The sequence below is a fragment of the Drosophila santomea genome, chromosome 3R (assembly GCF_016746245.2).
Source record: "Drosophila santomea strain STO CAGO 1482 chromosome 3R, Prin_Dsan_1.1, whole genome shotgun sequence".
Classification (NCBI taxonomy): Eukaryota; Metazoa; Arthropoda; class Insecta; order Diptera; family Drosophilidae; genus Drosophila; species Drosophila santomea.
In genome coordinates, this window is record NC_053019.2 from 15,863,561 (window position 1) to 15,881,487 (window position 17,927).

A 17,927-nucleotide genomic window follows, 5' to 3' on the forward strand; every position below is an offset into this window, starting at 1 on the left:
CGTAAGAACTGGAAAATGATCTGCGGATTCGAGTGAATATCATCTATGTGTGTGTGGAGATGACAACCGCAAGTAGGTGTGTGTGTGTTTGGTGCAGCTCCAATTGCGAATTATCGCACAGATACACAAATGCCACCGACCGCGAAACCCAAAACGAGCTCACGTACGCATTTCCCAGCTGGAAATGTATTAGAAATAGGTACTGTCACTGCCATACACTTATTCGATGTAATTCTAAAAATCCCACTTAAGCCGTATCGAATATCGCGGATATATAAATATTATGTCATTTGAACGTGGTGTAGAGGTCTTCAAAGTGGGAGATTGTGGTTAAAGCTAGACTAAATCAAGATTGATATTATCCAATTGATATACATACAAGGATTCTTAGTTTAATTTTTAATTCTAAATATCCCCTATCTGATGTAGAACCTAAAGTATATGTATTTAACACCTGAAATCTCTCTTCGCAGAATAGAATAGCCGGATCTACAGTGCGTTCCTACCAAAGTACCGAGGAAAAGTCATGGAGAAATCTCGGTTATGAACCGCTAATGCGCTCAATTAACCTGCACAGCTCCAATTGCAGTTGCATTAACTATTAATTTTCTCTTTCATTGTTCTGCTCTCTGGGCCAGTCTTAAATGTAATTACAATCGTTCTGATGATGATCGGTCTGCGGGTCGGTCGGTCGGTCACACATGCGTAGAGATGCGTTGCGCTTGAGTATCTAAGAGATACACACACTACAGATGCCTACACTACTTCTTGGCAATTAAGAGTGTGAATTTTAAGCCATAAAACTGTTGCTGCAACGGACCGTCGTTGCTCGTTGTCATTGTTGTAGTCGCTGTATCCGATTTTTTCGGGTGAAAGTTTTGTTCTGAGCGACCTAAAGATGCTGTTTTTGTTACAGATTTTTCTTTGCCTTTATTTTTTTCCTTTGTATGTCAGTTGGGTCTGAACAATTTCCTAGACATAATTAGCTCACTCGCATATCTTATCGTGGCGAATAGTTCACATGAGCTGGCTCAAATCAAATGAATCTACAAGCTCGTAGAAAGTTCCAATGTATCTGCAAGATACCAGCCGCAGTCGCAGCAGCAGGAGAAGCGAACGTTGCCTGAGTAAACATCTTAATTCACAATAATTGCGCAAATGAAATTGAAAAGCTCCAGAGAATGCTCGATGGTTAATGGTAACCAATTCGGGAGACAAGCCCTCCGATTGCCAGTTTGCACACAAAGAAAAGTTTATACATTTTCTTATATATATTTTGCATTTGAAACATAAAATATATCAAAACCATGTTCTTTTATTTATGATTATCTAACTAGAATAGTTAATGTAACAGAAATTTAGTCCATTACATCTATCTGTTGATAATGTTTAAGATGATGTTTAAGATGATGTTTAAGATGACATTGTTATTTTTGGTAGCTTGTTGTTTTTCTGAGTGTGCCAAACCTGAGTGACTGACTGACTCAGTGAGCAATCCGAAAGTGCAAACATTCAACACTGGTGGCACCAGCTGGACGACGATTGCCTCGCGGACAGGCGCAACCATCAGCGGATTGCGGAGTCGCGTTTGTTTCTAATTTTCTTTTTTTTTTTCTCAGTTTTTATTTTTTCTTTTTTTGGGGCGTGCGGCGGTGGCTGGAGCACTATTTGCATGGCCTGGCACACAATAGACAGAGTGGGAGAGCAGGTGAAAAGTGTCCGACAAAGAAAACAAACCTCGGATCTGTTGAATGGCGGCGGCTGGCAGTATCCAAGCAGTATCCAACCAGTGTACGTACCCCTGCCAGTGCAATTTCATAATGGCGTCGTCAGGCCAAGATCGCTGACGACATTACAGTTAGCCAAGATGCATCTTGGCCCGATTGCAGGCCCAACTGCCTTATTTTCAGTGCCTGGTCTGCTTCTCTTTTTTTTCCTCTAGTTTTTCTGTTGTCTATCTGTCTGTCTGTTTGGGTTGCCTATCTGTTTGTCATGCCCTTTCCAAAAAAGGTTGTCGCTGGCTTTTATAGCAGACATCGCATAGATCATACATTGGGCAATTTAAATGCAATTTGAAAACCTTTGAACTCGCATTTGCCGTTGTCAAATTACGTTTTTCGTAAATTAAAAATTGACCAAAAATGATTAGGCTTTTAAATTGATTTTTAATGAATTTAAAGCTATTTAACTATTTTGTTGAAAAATGTAAAATTCCAAGACCGCATTTATGGGTTTCTTTGAGCCTTTTAAAGCTTGTAAAAACCATGGTTACAAACGGAAAGAGGGTATTGAGTTTTCTTAGGGAGTTTCAAACATTTTCTTTGGCCAGCAATCATCTATAAATTTTTTTTCGTTTCTGTTGTCTGACCAAAATATGATCAATTGTAGCCATAGTTTTTTCAGTTGGTTGGTTGCTGCTGCCACAATGGTGGCAGTTGTTGTAGTTGTGAGCCGATCTTTGGAACAATAAGCGAATATTGTTCGCAAATGCGAAATAATAATAATGTTCAGCACTCAAAATTGAGCCATGTTACCGCATCGACAACAGGCGGCAGTTGTTGCCGATGTTGCTGGTGTTGTTGGTGTTGCTGCTGCTGCCTTTTGCAAGTTGCAACAATAATTGAGCTCTTGGTTTGCTTTTGGTTTTTGTCTCGTTTTGTAATTGCCATGCAAAAAGGAAACACAAACGGACAGCTTCAATGCATTTGTAATTACATTTGATTGCAACAATTATTTAAAAATAAAAAAATCACAAAACCAAAATTGGCCAGCAATAAAAAATCGTGTGGCATCAAATGTAGCAGCTCCTTGAATGTGTAAAGACCAAGTGATGTTATTAAAAGCACATCATTCTCAATCAGTGAGAAGCGAAACTGAAGTTTTGCTAACAATCAGAACCCAAAAAAGCCAGACTTAATTAAGATCTGCTTTTTGCTCTAGAAATGAGGTCATCATCATATCCGCAACGGCTGTCAATTTGCGTTTGCCTCAGTCTGATGATGAGGTATTACCCAGGTATGTTTCAGTGTCATAAAGTTTTTGCCATTCGGTGGCATTGGCCCAAAAGGCCCCGCTGGCAACACGCCACAAAACGGCGGTGAGGTATTATTAATTAAAAGGGAAATGCTGCCACTGGCCAGTCGTTAAAAAGTGAGTAATAAAGGTGTTTCCTACTTTAACGACTAGCGAATAGACACTGCAAGTCACTATTTGGATAGTGAAATAAAAGCGAAAAGTAAAACAATGTAATTAGCCCTAAGGACTATGGATCGTTCCATTAGTAGATTGTTTTGTACTGCAGAGAAAGGTTTCTTTAGCGTTTTATATCGCTACAAAGACATCAAGCAGTGCTACAGTCAAATAAACTATCAATAAACTTTAAGTGACTCAACTTAATATGAATAATAAATAGCCACAGCACACTTATTCATATCAAGTGCCACGGAACCAATGACCATTTCATATTCATAACCAGTGACGCAGACAGCTCTATAAGAAGGTCTATTTTTGCCGCGGAATGTATCTATATCAGTCTAGCCGAAATGCCTACGCGTACGTTCACAAATGTGCCAAAAAATAAAACAGCAATATCGAAAAAGTCAAAAGTAAAGCCATTCAAGAAACCTATTCAAGTGTTTATGTGACTTTAATTACGTGACAGCGCACTTGGAATGAAACAACATTGAAATCCTATTAAATATGTATGCACTTATGGCCGCAGCACACACACACACACACAAACACACGGACAAGTGTAAGCGATTGACACAGATACTCGCACCCTGAGATACACAGATACATCCACCGATTGTCGGATAGTTGGAGAAATAGAGAGGGCGCTCTAAACATCCAAACATGGACTCACTAGCGAACCATAACCAAAAACCAAGTTTCGGAGGTGACGCAATTTACAAATAGTTGCGAGCGCAAAATTTGTATTTGCACACAAAATTCTACAAATACAAATAACAAATAACATTCGCCCGGTGGCCGTAGCGGCAGTAGCTAACAGTATCTTACGGATACATATGTGCAGAGCAATGAGGAAAGCGACTACACGGAGAGAAATGCAGCATATACAAATTCCTAAGCCGACCAAATAAAAACGACCTTTATATTTAAACAGTACATTATTTTTCAAAATTTTAATGTATGCATCTATTTCGAATCTTTTGATAAAGCACCTTGATATAGCACCTTTTTTCAAAGTACCGAAGGAGGCATCATTGGTTTGCTAAGACCTGGACAAGTAAGCCCGGTACGCCGTTCAAGTGTCCGTCATCGGATTGAATCGCAACGAATCGAATCGCGTCGAATCGCATTGAATCGCATGTGGCAAGGTGTAATTTACCCTTCAATCAATGCGCAGCAAATCAGTTGGCAATGTGCTGTGCGCAGGCGCACCTCGATGGTCCCCACTCCACGCTTTCCGAATCAGTTGGCAGCACATTTGGGTTAACAATTGGTTAACTGTATACCGGCCATATCGGGGCTTGTGGCTATATTTATATAGCTGCGCATGTCTGTGTGTGCCGAATGACTAACTGGGCGCAAGGTGGTTTTTATACTCTGTTAAAAAAGCATTAAAAACTTGTGTGCAAGTCGGCAGTGCAGGAGGAAAGCCAGAGCCACCAAAGATACCATTTGGTATTTATGTATACAACATAAGTGACTAATCGGATTTCTATGAGGTAGTTGCCTTCCATATTTGAGAGTTGCTCGATAAATATGACATTAAACGATATAGTAATTTTAGGCCAAAGAGGGACAAGCTACTACATTTTAATAACTTCCCAATTGCTTTCAGGCAAAGTACATCTCATTCCCTAAAACACTTCCTTATATATAAAACCCGTTCAATTAATTAATTAATTATTTTTAATTATTACCTTTATTTAAATGTATTGGCACAATAAACCCGAATGATTAATTATTCGTTTCGGGGTATTTTCAAAAATGATTTAATTATTTAATTGTCAGAAACATCGTTTACATTTCCTCATTCGGTCAACTTTAGGCCACCTTTTTTGCGTTAACTGTTTGGCTTGCTTTAACGCAAAGAGTTAACCAAAAATACAGTAAAGGAGAAAAATAACAGACAATGAGATGTTGATCATGTTGTAGTTGGCAGGTTAACAAGCAACCCGAGCAGCCTTAGGTGTGTATTTATGTTGAAAATATCTGAGGCGAATTGGTGCTTCCTTAATTTACCATGTTAATTGCTCAAATTAACACGCAGATAAATCGCGAGACAAGTCAACAAACCCGGCCGTCGAGTCAACAACATGGTTGCGCTTCAAGGCAGCCAAGGAAATGGTTTCCTTTTGGCCAATTGGATTGGATGACGGCCAAACAATGCGTCCAGTTTGGACAAACATTTGCAACAGAGCAGCAAACCCATTTCATGCCCATTCCAACTTCCCACGTTGCACGGCAGGTAGCCGCAAAAACTTGTAGAACGTGCTGGTAAAAATGGTAAAAATAGCCATGCAGCCGTTTGAAGCAACAAATTTTCAAGTTTAAATCTAAATGTGGCAGTAAATCGTGCCCGGCCGGCAACGAAGATGAAGATACTGCCAAAGTCCAAGCTCCAAGAAAGCCCGGCTCTTAGAAATTAGAAGCGTGCTGAGGGCAGACTGTCCGGGGATGGTAATCATCTTTGTAATCAGTTTCTTGAATGGGGTCACTTTGGTCCAATAATGAATCGAATTTCCACAAAATGTTTGTCACACTTTTGACATTTTGCACGACTCGCTTGTCGACCGAAAATAGTTCCCAAAAATAAATGAATCGGGAATGAGAATTGAGACAGCGACTGCCATTCACTGAGCACGCAAACTCGCCACAAATGAAATGCAGTTCGTCTTGCTCTGTTGTACAATGCGGCGTATGCGCAATGTCTGGTTGTCGCCAAGTTTGATTTCAGTTTACGTAGCTGCGGTGAAGTCGAGTGAGTTATTACTCCTCAAACAATTATATATACCTATATTCTTATTTATATATATATTTATTTTCAACAGAAAGGTTTAAAACATTGTAGTATATGCCTACCAACTATTATGTATAACAAAACATCCCTGAATAAAAATGCATATCTATAGAACATGGCTTTATATTGTAAATATAAAAATAAACTAAAATATATAAGAAATTCAATTTCAACTCGATTGATCAGAAATCGAAAAAATATTTAGAAAATCATTTCAGGCAGCAAAGTATTGACTTTTAAACTTAAGAGTTTGAAAGGAAAGTGGGGCGCGACTTTTAACGCACTTGGCAAAGTTCACAAGTGTTCGCAAGAGTCAAGTGTCGCCAGAAAGGCAAAGAGTATAGAAAAAGAGTAAGGGAAGCATGTGGGAAAGGAAGAATCATCAGACCGGCATTCGGCTGGTTGTTAAATTTAAAACTTTAATGTCATGCACGAAAGAAAATGTGTGGAAAATGCATTTGCGTGGCCACCAGCACATGGCAACACACGAAATCATCGGCTTGTTGACAGCAGGGGGAACACATAAAATTGAAGAAAATAAAAAACGGCAGCGCGAAAATATCTCAAAACAAACAGATGCAGTTGCAGTTGCAGATGCAGATGCGGCGAAAAGCGGGAGGAAAAGCGTCGAGAAAAGTGCACGTAAACAAAGATAGGCAGAGGCAGCTGAGCAGAGAAAAAAAGAAACAATATTTCCGCATTCCTCGCCACAAGCAAACCGGGCAAACATACGAGTTTGCGATATTTGACAAAATTTCGTTGCACCGATGAGATGCAACTATCGCGGCAAGTCGCTCATCTAACCCAAATTCGTTAGTTAAATTAGTTTTTACTACATTTATTGCATTTATGAAAATGGCCAAGTCAGCGGAGCCAGAGCGGCAAAAAAAAAAAAGTTCGGTGCCAGCGAATCTGCAACTCGTTTCGATTGGAAAGTGTTGCCAATTTGCTCGACGACGATGGTGACTTTAATTGTGCGCTTTATTAGCGCAATTTATGCCCCGACTTGGCTCAATGCTCCCATCGACAAACCAGCGGCTCGTGCTCTGCACTTCGACTTCGACTTCAACTCCAACTCCATTTAGTTTCGACTCAGCTGTTGATTATTATTTTTCAGTCATTGCAATTTCATCTAATTTACGGCAATTACACTCTAAATTCAATTGTTACGAAATTATGATGATTTATACACTCTGACTCTCCATGTACGTGAGTCCGAGCCCGATACCCGTCTCGAAACTCTTCAATCCACCCATGGATCAGATCAGCGCCATAGAAAGTAGAACAGGGCACGAGAGTGAGAAAAGCCAAGCGAACAATGGCAAGGCAATGACAAAAAAAAACACAACACAAAAGCACACAAAGCAAACCGAAAATGAAAACTGAAAATGAACAGCAATCAACCAAAAGTTAAACGATAAAGTATACCCATTATCTGCCGAATCAGGGTATAACTTGCTCCGTAAGCATTATTCTAAACTTTAGGACCAAAGTGTAATACTTTGCACAGTTTGAACCAAATAAAACTCGCATTTAAATAAATCAAGAGAGGAGAGCCGAAAACGCAATTACTTGGTACTTAACAGTCGTGACGAAAAATCCGCACGCCTTATTATACGAAAAGTCACATGACAATTGTAGCCGAGTTATTATAATATTATTATACGACTCAATTTGCAAATAAATAAAAAGTAAATTGAAGTATATATAAGCATGTATTATCGGCATTGTGCCATTTCCCAGGGGCGGGTGCAGTGGGGGCTTATATATGTACATATGTACATACACACACATGTGTGTGTGAATTGTCGAATGTGCGAAATATCACAAGTCAGATATACAAAGAGTACGAGCGGCTTTAAGTCGAATGTTAGACAACCAACCAAAGTGCAAATAACGGCCTTTTTATTTAGCTGTTTTTCAGGACCCCAAGGTCACAACTTGCCCACAATATCTTTAGTGCACTCTATTATTCAGACAGCTGTGGCAAATGCATTCGTGTTCTAGGCAAACAAAACAATAACTGCGATGAGTTTGGCAAATTACGCAAATGAATGATTCAGTCTATTTGAGCGACTGTAGTAACAGAATGGAAATTCTGTTTCAGAGCAAAACATCGGCTGATATGAACTCGTGGCACAACAAACAATAGAGTATAATGAACGTAATTCGTATTGCTTTCGAATGTGGGTTGCGATAAGGTTTTTCAAGGTGTGTTCAAACCAGTTGTCTGAGTTATATCTAATGGAGGTGCACTTAAAAGTGTTGAATGCAGACATCCTTATCTCCGCTTTGATCATAATTGTTTAGCCTTACAGTTCAGATTTTTATTAAATTTTACACATTTTTTGCTTGCAATACTCGAAATTTTTCAAAATTCGAAAATACGCCGTATATTTTGGTCAGAGGGCAAACCTCTGCGTTGCGTCACCATGTTTAAATTTTCCATCGAGCCTTAGATTGCGCTGCTTTGCCGACAAATGCAAAAGGAAGATGGTGCGCCCTTTGGTCTTTAATATTTAAATCACTTCATTACTCCAACAATCTTCACTAGGAACCCAAGAAGTTCCAGCTGGACCGCGGACCCTACCTCTCCCAGCTGGACTACCAATCTCGCCTTCAGTTCCAAGCACCATCTTGGAGGTTACCCCTCACCAGCATTATATGCACCAGTGGACCCTCATCCAACCAGCCCGAGGTTCTCCTTGAACTTATTCGTGCTGGGATGAGGGTGGTCCGACTGGACATGTCCCAAGGCAGCCACAATTGCCACTGCCAGGCAATCCAGGCGGCTCGTAAGGCCATCTCCATTTATGTGAAGGAAACGGGTCTTCCCAGGAGCTTGGCCATCGCCCTTGACACCAAGGGCCCGGAAATCCATCCACAAGGCATACCGGATGATACACCTGCCGTAAGCGAGCAAGACAAGCTGGACCTCGAGTTTGGCGTGGATCTCAAGGTAGACATGATCTTTGCGTCGCTCATTCGCGATGCCAGAGCTCCAAGGGAAATTCGCCAAGCACTGGGTCCATCAAGTGAGCACATAGGGATCATTTCCAAAATCGAGAGCCGAGAGGGTCTGGCGAACATAGATGAGATAATCCGCGAATCCGATGGCATAATGGTGGCCCTTGGCAATTTGGGCAGCAAAATACCATTGGAGGCTGTGCCGCTGGCGCAGAAATCGATCGTGGCCAAGTGCAACAAAGTGGGGAAACCTGTGATCTGTGCCAACCAACTGATGAGTTCGATGATAACCAAGCTACGTCCCACTCGCGCCGAGTCCTCTGATGTGGCAAACGCGATCTTTGATGGTTGTGATGCCCTCGTGTTTTCCGATGAAACGGCCAAGGGTAAGTACCCGGTGCAATGTGTGCAGTGCATGGCCAGAATCTGCCAGAAAGTCGAGTCGATTTTATGGTATGAGAGCCTTCAGAACAACCTCAGAAGAGAAGTCCGGATGAAGGCTGCCAATCACATCTCGGCGATAACCACGGCAATTGCAGAGGCGGCTACGGTGGGTCAGGCTCAGGCCATAGTGGTGGCCAGTCCGTGCTCCATTGTGCCCCAGATGATCAGTCATATGAGGCCGCCGTGTCCCATTGTGATGCTCACCGGCTGCCAACATAGGGCCGCTCAATCCTCGCTCTCTCGGGGCGTTTTCCCACTCCTCGTCAGGGAAATGGTTTACGGCAGCCTAAACTACTGTCGCATCATGCAATCGGGCCTAAAGATGCTGGCCAAGATGGACATCCTGGAGGCAGGCCAAAAGGGAACGGTGGTGCTGGTCAACGCCATGTCGGCAGACATGCTCACCTTCCGGCTGTTCACTTTTGTACAGCCAACTGAGGCAGAGCGAGAGGAAGAACGCTGTCGAAAATTGGCCAGAAAGCAGCGTTGCAAGGAAATGAAAATGGCTTTAAGTAAATCCTGTTCAGATCTAAAAAGCAGTAAGTCTGAAATATCTATGAAGCCCAAAGAAAAGGGAGAATGTTTAACGCACGAAGAAGCCTCGAAATTTGCACAGCTGGAAAAGCAGAGTGAGCAGAAGCGAAACGAAGAAGGGAATAATATCTGTTCAACAAAAGAATTTTCCAAAAAGGACAACGACACCTTGAAATGCTTAAAGCTGAAGAATGAAAATCAAGCTCAAGCGGAATCCGATATGAAATCGATGGATGAACTCAAAAAAGCGGAAGAAATGGCTTCAAGTAAAGCGTGTTCAAATCTAAAGAGCAGTAAGCCTGAAAGATCTATAAAGCCCAAAGAAAAGAAAGAATGTCCTATTGTAGAAAGAGCGTCGAAATGTTTAAGGCTGACAAAACAGAGTAAGCTGAAAAATTGCGAGGATTTGGCTATAACCAAAGAAAAGGAATATATCTGTTCAACTAAAGAAGGTCCAAAAAATAACAACTTGACCGTAAAATCTTTCCAAATGAAGACAGAAACACAAGCTCAATTCGAAGCTGAGATGAATCGAAGGGAAGAACCCAAAAAAGCGGAAGATTGTCGCAAAAAAAGTAATGAGGTTAGGGATAGTGTTGTGCCTAAGAAAGCGGGCGATTATGCCTCGAAGTGCAATAATCGGAAAAAGGAAAGTCTGAAGAAGGATAAGTGCAGAGTAATTAAAATTCCAAGGAAATCCCAAGAAAAGGATAATTATAGCCAAAAGAAAGGAATTCCTAGGGAATACAGTAAAACAATCAATCTAGAAAAGGACCAACTTTTACACGCAGAATCTGCAAAGAAACACTCTGATGAGTTGGAAAAGTCCTGGGATATAAAACTGGAAAACTGCAAGACGATAAAACTTGAAAACTGCATGGCAGTGAAACTCGAAAACTGCAAAACAACAAATCTTGAAAACTGCAAAGCGATCAAGCTCGAAAACTGCAAACAGCCGAGCAGACGAAGGAAAACCACAGATCGTACTAAAAAAGTGTGAAGGTGTATGATGCAGGTATGAAGATACAATCGTTTTTGTGTCAAGGGTAGAATAATAGCCGTAAGAACGTTCTCTAATGATTTATCACAAACTAATAAAGGCGTGTTCACCACATACATAAATTATGATGTATCAAAAAGTGAAGGGTTATAGCAATTGCTCAGTTTTAAAAATGAATTCAGATACATTTAAGAAGTTATTACCAATATTGTGGGAAATATCGAAAGTTATTGCAATGAGAAAACGTTTCCAATTAGCTTTGCTCTCCATTTTGCACTGCTCTTTTTAAATTTCCAGATAAAGCAATTATCAACGAAAAGAAAACAAAAGTCAAAGCGGAACTGGAAAAATAAAACAGTGAAATAGAAAGGCAACCAATTGGTTTGAGAACTTAATTAACCAACGTTTTGGCAGCGACAAGTTACGTTTTGAGTTTTTGTGTTTAAATTTAGCTGGAAATATGAAATATCCAAAGCTTTGGCGACAAATTTCACCGAACAAAAAAGCGGAAAAAGGCCGAATCAAACAATAACATAAAAAGGGTACAAAACGCAGCCAAAACAATTAAAAATGCCAACAAAGCCGCGCAAAAGTCAAACAAAGAGGGCAAAAGCACACACACGTAGTTTCATAGATATAAAGTGAGTTGTATACAATAATAATTGCTATATAGCGAACCGACTTGGCCGGGGAAGTTAAACCAAAAAGAAAAAATATATAAAAAAAAAGAGCCCGCATGGAAATGCCACAAGTTGAGTAACATGGTATATAAAACAAGCAGAGGGGTGTGCTTTCAACCGAGTCAAGACCGTGCATAATCAATCCGAAACGAATGACACAAGTGACTCGCACAGAACCCGGCTAAAATAATAGCAGACTCTTACGATCTCTAAACGAAATTCTAGCTGTGGGCTTGCATACAAATTACCGTCTAGTAACAATTAAAAGTTAACCACTAGTTAGTTATATTCTTAATTAACAAGATAAACACAGTGAGAAGCGAGGAGGGGCGCTGTCTTGGTCATTTGGAAGCTTGTCTATGCAATTAGCTAAGTAAATGCACAAGGTTACAAGGGGGGTGGCACAAATGTAGTGAGGGAAGTGCAGAAAAGTGCATTGCAAAAAATATACATTTATATATTTACATAGTATGCAGGCAGGGATTGGGGTGGCATGGGATCAGTAAATAATTCGCATTGGGCAAGGTTATGACGGGAATGCGGGTGCATTAGAGGTGGTTGAACTCAAGCCGTCATCACAGAAACATTACTTAACATTATTAAACACAATGAAATAACAAGCAATGAGTAGTTGCGAATGCAGTAATACGAATATATCAATTGCTGAGTCATATATATACTTCCTTAAATAATTTATATGTCTTCCCTTTATTTTGATATTTTAACACAAGCTCAGAAAATAAATATACAATTTATACAGTTTTTTATTCCTTTTTCGAAATACTTAAATCGTATTGTATTAATGCTTTGGAATACTTATTGTTTTATACAGAATTGTAGTTAAAATGTAGGAGTAATTTTTAAAAATATTTGTTACAATTCGTAGAACCAAACCATTGAAAGCTATCCTCAAGTCACCTAGTTTTTTTGGGTGAAACCCCGTTCTCCACTTGATTTATTTCAGAATCATGTGGAGGAAATACCACAACATTAAAATCAATCGGTTATAAAATCTGTTCAAAGCGATTTCGACTTCCGCTAGATGCTTGAGCAAACCGATGTGGAAGACATTCAATTTATCAAGGCGCATTTGGGTTATACAAACTACATACATGTATGTAGGATTGAAGATACGCACCATTTATCTAGTTAAATCTCATTTAAAACGGGTCTCAGTTAGAATGTTGAAGTCGCTATGCAGCATGCCTGTTGGTCGGTTGTCCGAAAATGAAAATTGATTAATCCAAATGAATGAGCTGCGATGTCTAAGTGGGTTTATTTCGGTTTCATTTACTGATATTTTCGACTGTGGAATCATTTGATTTCTCTGATACGGTCACAAGTCACTTTTCATTTTCTTTTCTTTTTTATTTATTTTTTTTTTTGCCAACACACGGAGATAAATATTTTTCGATTTTGCTACGGGGGCTTTTGGGTTGTTGCGTTTAAAATTTCACTTTTAGTGCCGGGGTTTCGTAATACCTGGGCGTCAGAAACTAGATATCATTTATTGATTTATTTAGTATGCAAAATGAGAGATATGCGATCTCGTGGGTTTATTTAGTAGTATTTATTCGTAGTGCGAGCCGCTTAAATTATACCGAACCGAAAATATAGAACGCGATCGAAGCGCGTCTTCGCAGCACACAATTGCAATTCACAGACACTTAAGCACACTCGGGTGGAGAATAAAGGTTGTGCAGTGATTCAGCTGCCCGAGATCAGATGACGCAGTCTCTGCTCTTTGTTTGGGGCCCTTGAACACTAGGTTTGTTGTTGTTGCATTTGGTTATGTATATATATTTGCTTACAAAATATTGAGACACGTGCGTGCGCTAGGCAGAAGAATATACGTGTATCTTGCAGATACAATTTCAGTACCAGAGATACGAGGAAAAAAATAATTCCAACAAAGCGTTATCGCGTTGTACGCGGCTCTGCAATTGTTAAACAACTAAAGGAAAATAAAGCCAGCGAGAGTCCAACCCAACAGCTGCGAGCAGTTTGTTGAGTTTCGCTGAATGCGATACATTTACGGAGAGAGAGAAAAGATACATTTACGGGCAGCGAATCGCCGAGCGAGAGAGCGGAAATCGAGTGAGACTGGCTAGCGGCTAACTGCTAGCCCTCGCAGCTGCTAGCTCTTGAGCTCTTGACTGGCATGAGTCATGTGAGCGCTGAGTAGGAGCCAGTACAGAAACTGGGTCTTTTATGGATTCCCAGATAACTTTTTATTCTAATTTAATTTTTTAATTAGTAAATTTTCATATATTAATAACATTTTTTACTTTTGCTAGGTATATATGACAAAATCCAAACCTTTTCCTGTTAATTATAATATTGAGTGAGTAATTCGTATTCAGCCAGCTGAATAAAGAGCGGACCGAAATTCATAGTGAGCCAAACTCAAAGAGAAAGTGTTTTCAAGCACCAAAGAGCATTGTTATGTATCAATACAAAACCTGCATCTGCTGCATCATCTTCGGCTTTTATTTTTGAGGATCCTATCATCGCAAAGGTTATTTGTCTTCCAGACACACGCCTTGTTTTCATTTGTTTACGCACTGTATTTGTTGTTAGGTGCGTTTAATTTCTAGGTAAACAATCGCCACTTAGGGCGCCCGCTTAGATGTAATCAATTACAGATAATTAAGACAGAACTCCACGAGCACTCCGGAGCACAAAAGAAATAAAGAAATCAAAAGAATGCAAGCGTGTAAAGTGTGGCAAAGGGTAATGCACTGGGCCAAAGACACATCGCAGACATCAGCCACATCGGACAGCAGCAACAGCAAGTTAGAACCGACAACGAACGTTGCGACTATAAGATACCTATGCTTAAATTTAAAAAGTACTTTGCTTCCGCCAAAAATCAAAAAATCTAGTGTTCAATAAATATAAAAGTACACTACTTATTCTTTATTACATATACTATAGATTTCATTGTATATCTCTGGCTTTAAGTCTCTGCACGATTATAGTATACCCCACTAACTACGAACAGCGGGTATAACAGCAGAGCAACTCATTAGTTTTTATTATGGTTGTTGGCATTGGTGTTGATGTTGCCCAGCCATATGAAGGAGAGAAAAAGCCGCCATGGACAAGTACAGCAGAAGACCAAAGCGGGGAGACAACGCTCGAGTGACCCACTGTCCAAGTGGACGGCCTTTCTTATCTGACTCCACCTCCCTGCTTAATTACCCGCCAAGGAGTCGGGACAGAGGCGCAGTTGGCACAGTTGGCAAACTAATATCATACCATGTAGTAGGTTTAAGAGACCCCACTCCACTGCACTCCACTCCACTTCATTGGGGTGCTAGTGGGACACGTGAAGGGCACAACACACCAAGACCAAGTTGCCATGGAACCACGGCAAAAGGTTTAATCAATGACCCGCTCGCTTGCTCGCGCTCTCAAAAGAAAAACAACTCGAGTTTGAGTTGCTTATTTATGGAAATTGATAAGACAAATCGTATGGTTTTACGACCTTTCATTTCCATACACTTTATGCGCCTTGTCATGGCTACCAAAATGAAATATGAAAGCAAACCTAGCCTTAATTATATCTACAAGCATGTATCATTTCATGAAAAGGGACAACAGCTGGACTTTGTTTGATAAATTCTTTCAAATGTGTGTGGAGATTGCAAATGGGGTAATTTTTCTGTGAGAAATTTGAGGACATGATAAGACAACAGATATTTGATAATCATTTTGATTTGTAAGATCAGGAGTGTGGATGATTGCACACTTTTTCTTTAATAGTTTTGAATAAATAATGAAATTTCGATTCGTTAGGTGAAGTATCAGAATCTCTATAGAATATTCGAGTCGCTGAAAATGTGCACCATCGTAGATTAAGGTTTCTACCCCTTAAGTTACTCTACGAGTAACTGGTATTAAAAGAGATTCTGATTTGTGAGGTCGAGAGTGTACACCTTTCTTTAAAAGGTATGAATACAAAATTAATAAATAATGTTTGCTGCCGATTCGTAAAGTAAATTATCAGCTCTCTCTATAGCTTATTTAAGTGTCGCTGAAAATGTGCACCATCATAGATTAGGGTTTCTACCTCAATAATTAATTTAGCCGGTGTTTTTCTGTGTTGGTGTCATAATTTGATAACAGTTGTGTACAAACTTAAATAATTGCTTATCAATTTGCCATGTGTAGGTCTGGAAACCTCTATAAAAACCATTAAACTAACCGGATTCAATTCAGTTTGCGAACGTTAGCTGACCGAGAAGTATTCAACGGTTTCCATAAGGTGAGAAAAAAGAGAGTGTTACTTGTTCATGCTCAATTATATTTATATATGGAAACCTAATTTCTATATAATACGTTGCCGTCATTGTGTCATTTAATCGGAAATTTCGAACTGAGCAAACATGAAAACCCGTAATAATAATATTCCACATTTCAGATGTCGTACAAGGTTGAAGCTCTTCCCGATTCCTACGCCGCCCTGGGCGAGGGGCCCCACTGGGATGTGGATCGCCAGAGTCTGTACTACGTGGACCTCGAATCGGCCGGCATTAATCGCTACGATTTCAAGCAGAACAAGGTGTACAAGTCGAAAATCGAGGGCGAGGAGTTTGCCTCCTTCATTCTGCCGGTTGAGAACAAACCACAGGAGTTTGCCGTAGGATGCGGTCGTCGCACGGTCATCGTCCAGTGGGATGGAGTCTCCGCAGTGGCCAAGGTCACTCGCACCCTGTTTGAGGTGGAACCGGACCGGAAGGACAACCGCATTAATGATGCCAAAACCGATCCCAATGGTCGTTTTTACGGTGGCACCATGGCCACCAGTGGCGACATCTTCACCCAATGGAACGGTGATCTCTACAGCTGGCAGGCCGGCGGACAACCCAAGTCCATTCGGGAGAAGGTGGGCATCTCCAATGGCCTGGCCTGGGATGTCAAGGCCAAGAAGTTCTACTTCATCGACACCAACAACCACGAGGTGTTGGCCTATGATTATAATCAGAGCACTGGAGCCGTAAGCAACCCCAAGGTCGTCTTCGATCTGAGGAAAATCCGCCCCGAAGGACCATTGTTCCCTGATGGCATGACCGTAGATACCGAGGGCAATATCTACGTGGCCACCTTCAACGGTGGAACCGTCTTCAAGGTGAATCCAAGGTGAGTTTATCGTCCTTCATTCGAATTCAATATTATATATTATAATCTTATCAAATAAATAATCTTTTTAATGCAGCACCGGTAAAATCCTGCTGGAGATCAAAATTCCAACCAAACAAATCACCTCGGTGGCGTTTGGAGGTCCCAGCTTGGATATTTTGTATGTGACAACCGCCAACAAATTCGACCAGCCCAAACCAGCTGGCACCACCTACCAGGTCACTGGGCTCAATGCCAAGGGTTACGCCGGAGTTAGTTTGAAGATCTAGATTGTAGAGTACTTGTATAATAGCATTTAATTAAATAACCAAACGTTTGCTTGTTCACTAAACTTGGTAGTTCCTTATTTTTCTCATTTACTATCTAATCTGTCCAATCTAAAAACAAGGGAGAACTCTATAGTCGAGTTCCTCGACTATCGGATACCCGTTACTCAGCTGGTGGGAGTGCGAACGAGAAGGGTAAACAATCTTCTTGTCATATCAATAAAAATTGGCAACAAAAAAAAAAATTAATTTATAAAAAATCAACAACATTTCAATAATGTGGGCATGGAGGTGAATTTCGATCATAATTTTTTTGTTAGCATATCAAACATACTTTATATGCTTGGGCGTTAGAGTGGGCGTGGCAGCATAAATCGACAAAGTTGCGCTGCGTCTATGTCTCTGGATTCTGTATGCTTAGACTCAACTTTCTAGCTTTTGTAGTTCCTGAGATCTCAGCGTTTATACGGACGGACAGACAGACGGACATGGTCATATCGACTCGGCTATTGTTCCTGATCAAGAATATTTATACTTTATATGGTCGGAAACGCTCTCTTCTGCCTGTTACATACCTTTCAACGAATCTAGTACCCGTTTACTCTAATACCAAGGGGTATAATTATTTTGGAACATGACATTTCATGACATATCAGACTTTTGATTATAAGAACCATGCAAATATAAAAAAAAGAGCTTTGACCTTAAGGGATGCGAATCAAGCCCCTGGTTCCATGCAAGATAAGTGAGAACCACTCCACAAAATCAATGGATTTGTTGTGAAATTGATATACAGTTGCGAAAAAAATAATAGCACCACCATACCTTTTTTTGTTATCGATCAAATAAATTAAGGTTAAGGTACCGATAGAACCAAATACTGATTTTTCGCATAATGCTAG

General features: G+C 40.4%; 3 protein-coding genes across 9 annotated transcripts in view; 2 read left to right on the plus strand and 1 right to left on the minus strand.

The window, feature by feature from the left end:
• Nucleotides 1-17,927, minus strand: part of LOC120451354 (nucleoprotein TPR) — a 57,562-nt gene that overhangs the window by 33,914 nt on the left and 5,721 nt on the right. The window contains exons 1-2 of one of the 6 annotated variants that reach the window (XM_039634987.2): nt 13,426-13,562; nt 12,753-12,820 (exon numbers count right to left, since the gene is read on the minus strand). The exons of 4 other annotated variants lie outside the window; for them this stretch is intronic. In XM_039634987.2, coding sequence (XP_039490921.1) covers nt 12,753-12,755 — 3 coding nt within the window. In that variant the 5' untranslated portion in view covers nt 12,756-12,820; nt 13,426-13,562. Of the gene's footprint in view, nt 1-12,752; nt 13,563-17,927 lie in introns of those variants that run through there. One more of the 6 variants, XM_039634986.2, reaches the window with a different exon arrangement.
• LOC120451355 lies at nt 8,299-16,059 on the plus strand. Of its 2 annotated transcripts, XR_005616376.2 has the most exons (4): nt 8,299-8,485; nt 8,544-10,949; nt 15,791-15,884; nt 16,041-16,059. XR_005616376.2 is itself a non-coding variant. In XM_039634991.2 (2 exons), exons 1-2 carry the CDS (start codon nt 8,483-8,485, stop codon nt 10,932-10,934), a joined length of 2,394 nt encoding a protein of 797 aa, XP_039490925.1. In that variant the 5' UTR covers nt 8,299-8,482; the 3' UTR covers nt 10,935-11,056. The 2 variants fall into 2 exon arrangements, 1 of the variants encoding a protein (XP_039490925.1); XM_039634991.2 differs by lacking the exons at nt 15,791-15,884; nt 16,041-16,059 and having other exon boundaries at nt 8,544-11,056.
• LOC120451358 (regucalcin) lies at nt 16,041-17,090 on the plus strand. The gene is made up of 2 exons (XM_039634994.1): nt 16,041-16,759; nt 16,836-17,090. The coding sequence occupies exons 1-2, from the start codon at nt 16,041-16,043 to the stop codon at nt 17,026-17,028; spliced, it is 912 nt and encodes a 303-aa protein (XP_039490928.1). The 3' UTR covers nt 17,029-17,090.

Bases quoted from the DNA above. Each gene is read 5' to 3' on its own strand.
- LOC120451358 (XM_039634994.1), top strand. From the start codon at position 16,041: ATGTCGTACAAGGTTGAAGCTCTTCCCGATTCCTACGCCGCCCTGGGC. The intron at 16,760-16,835 runs GTGAGTTTATCG...TTTTTAATGCAG, and splicing joins GTCTTCAAGGTGAATCCAAG to CACCGGTAAAATCCTGCTGG.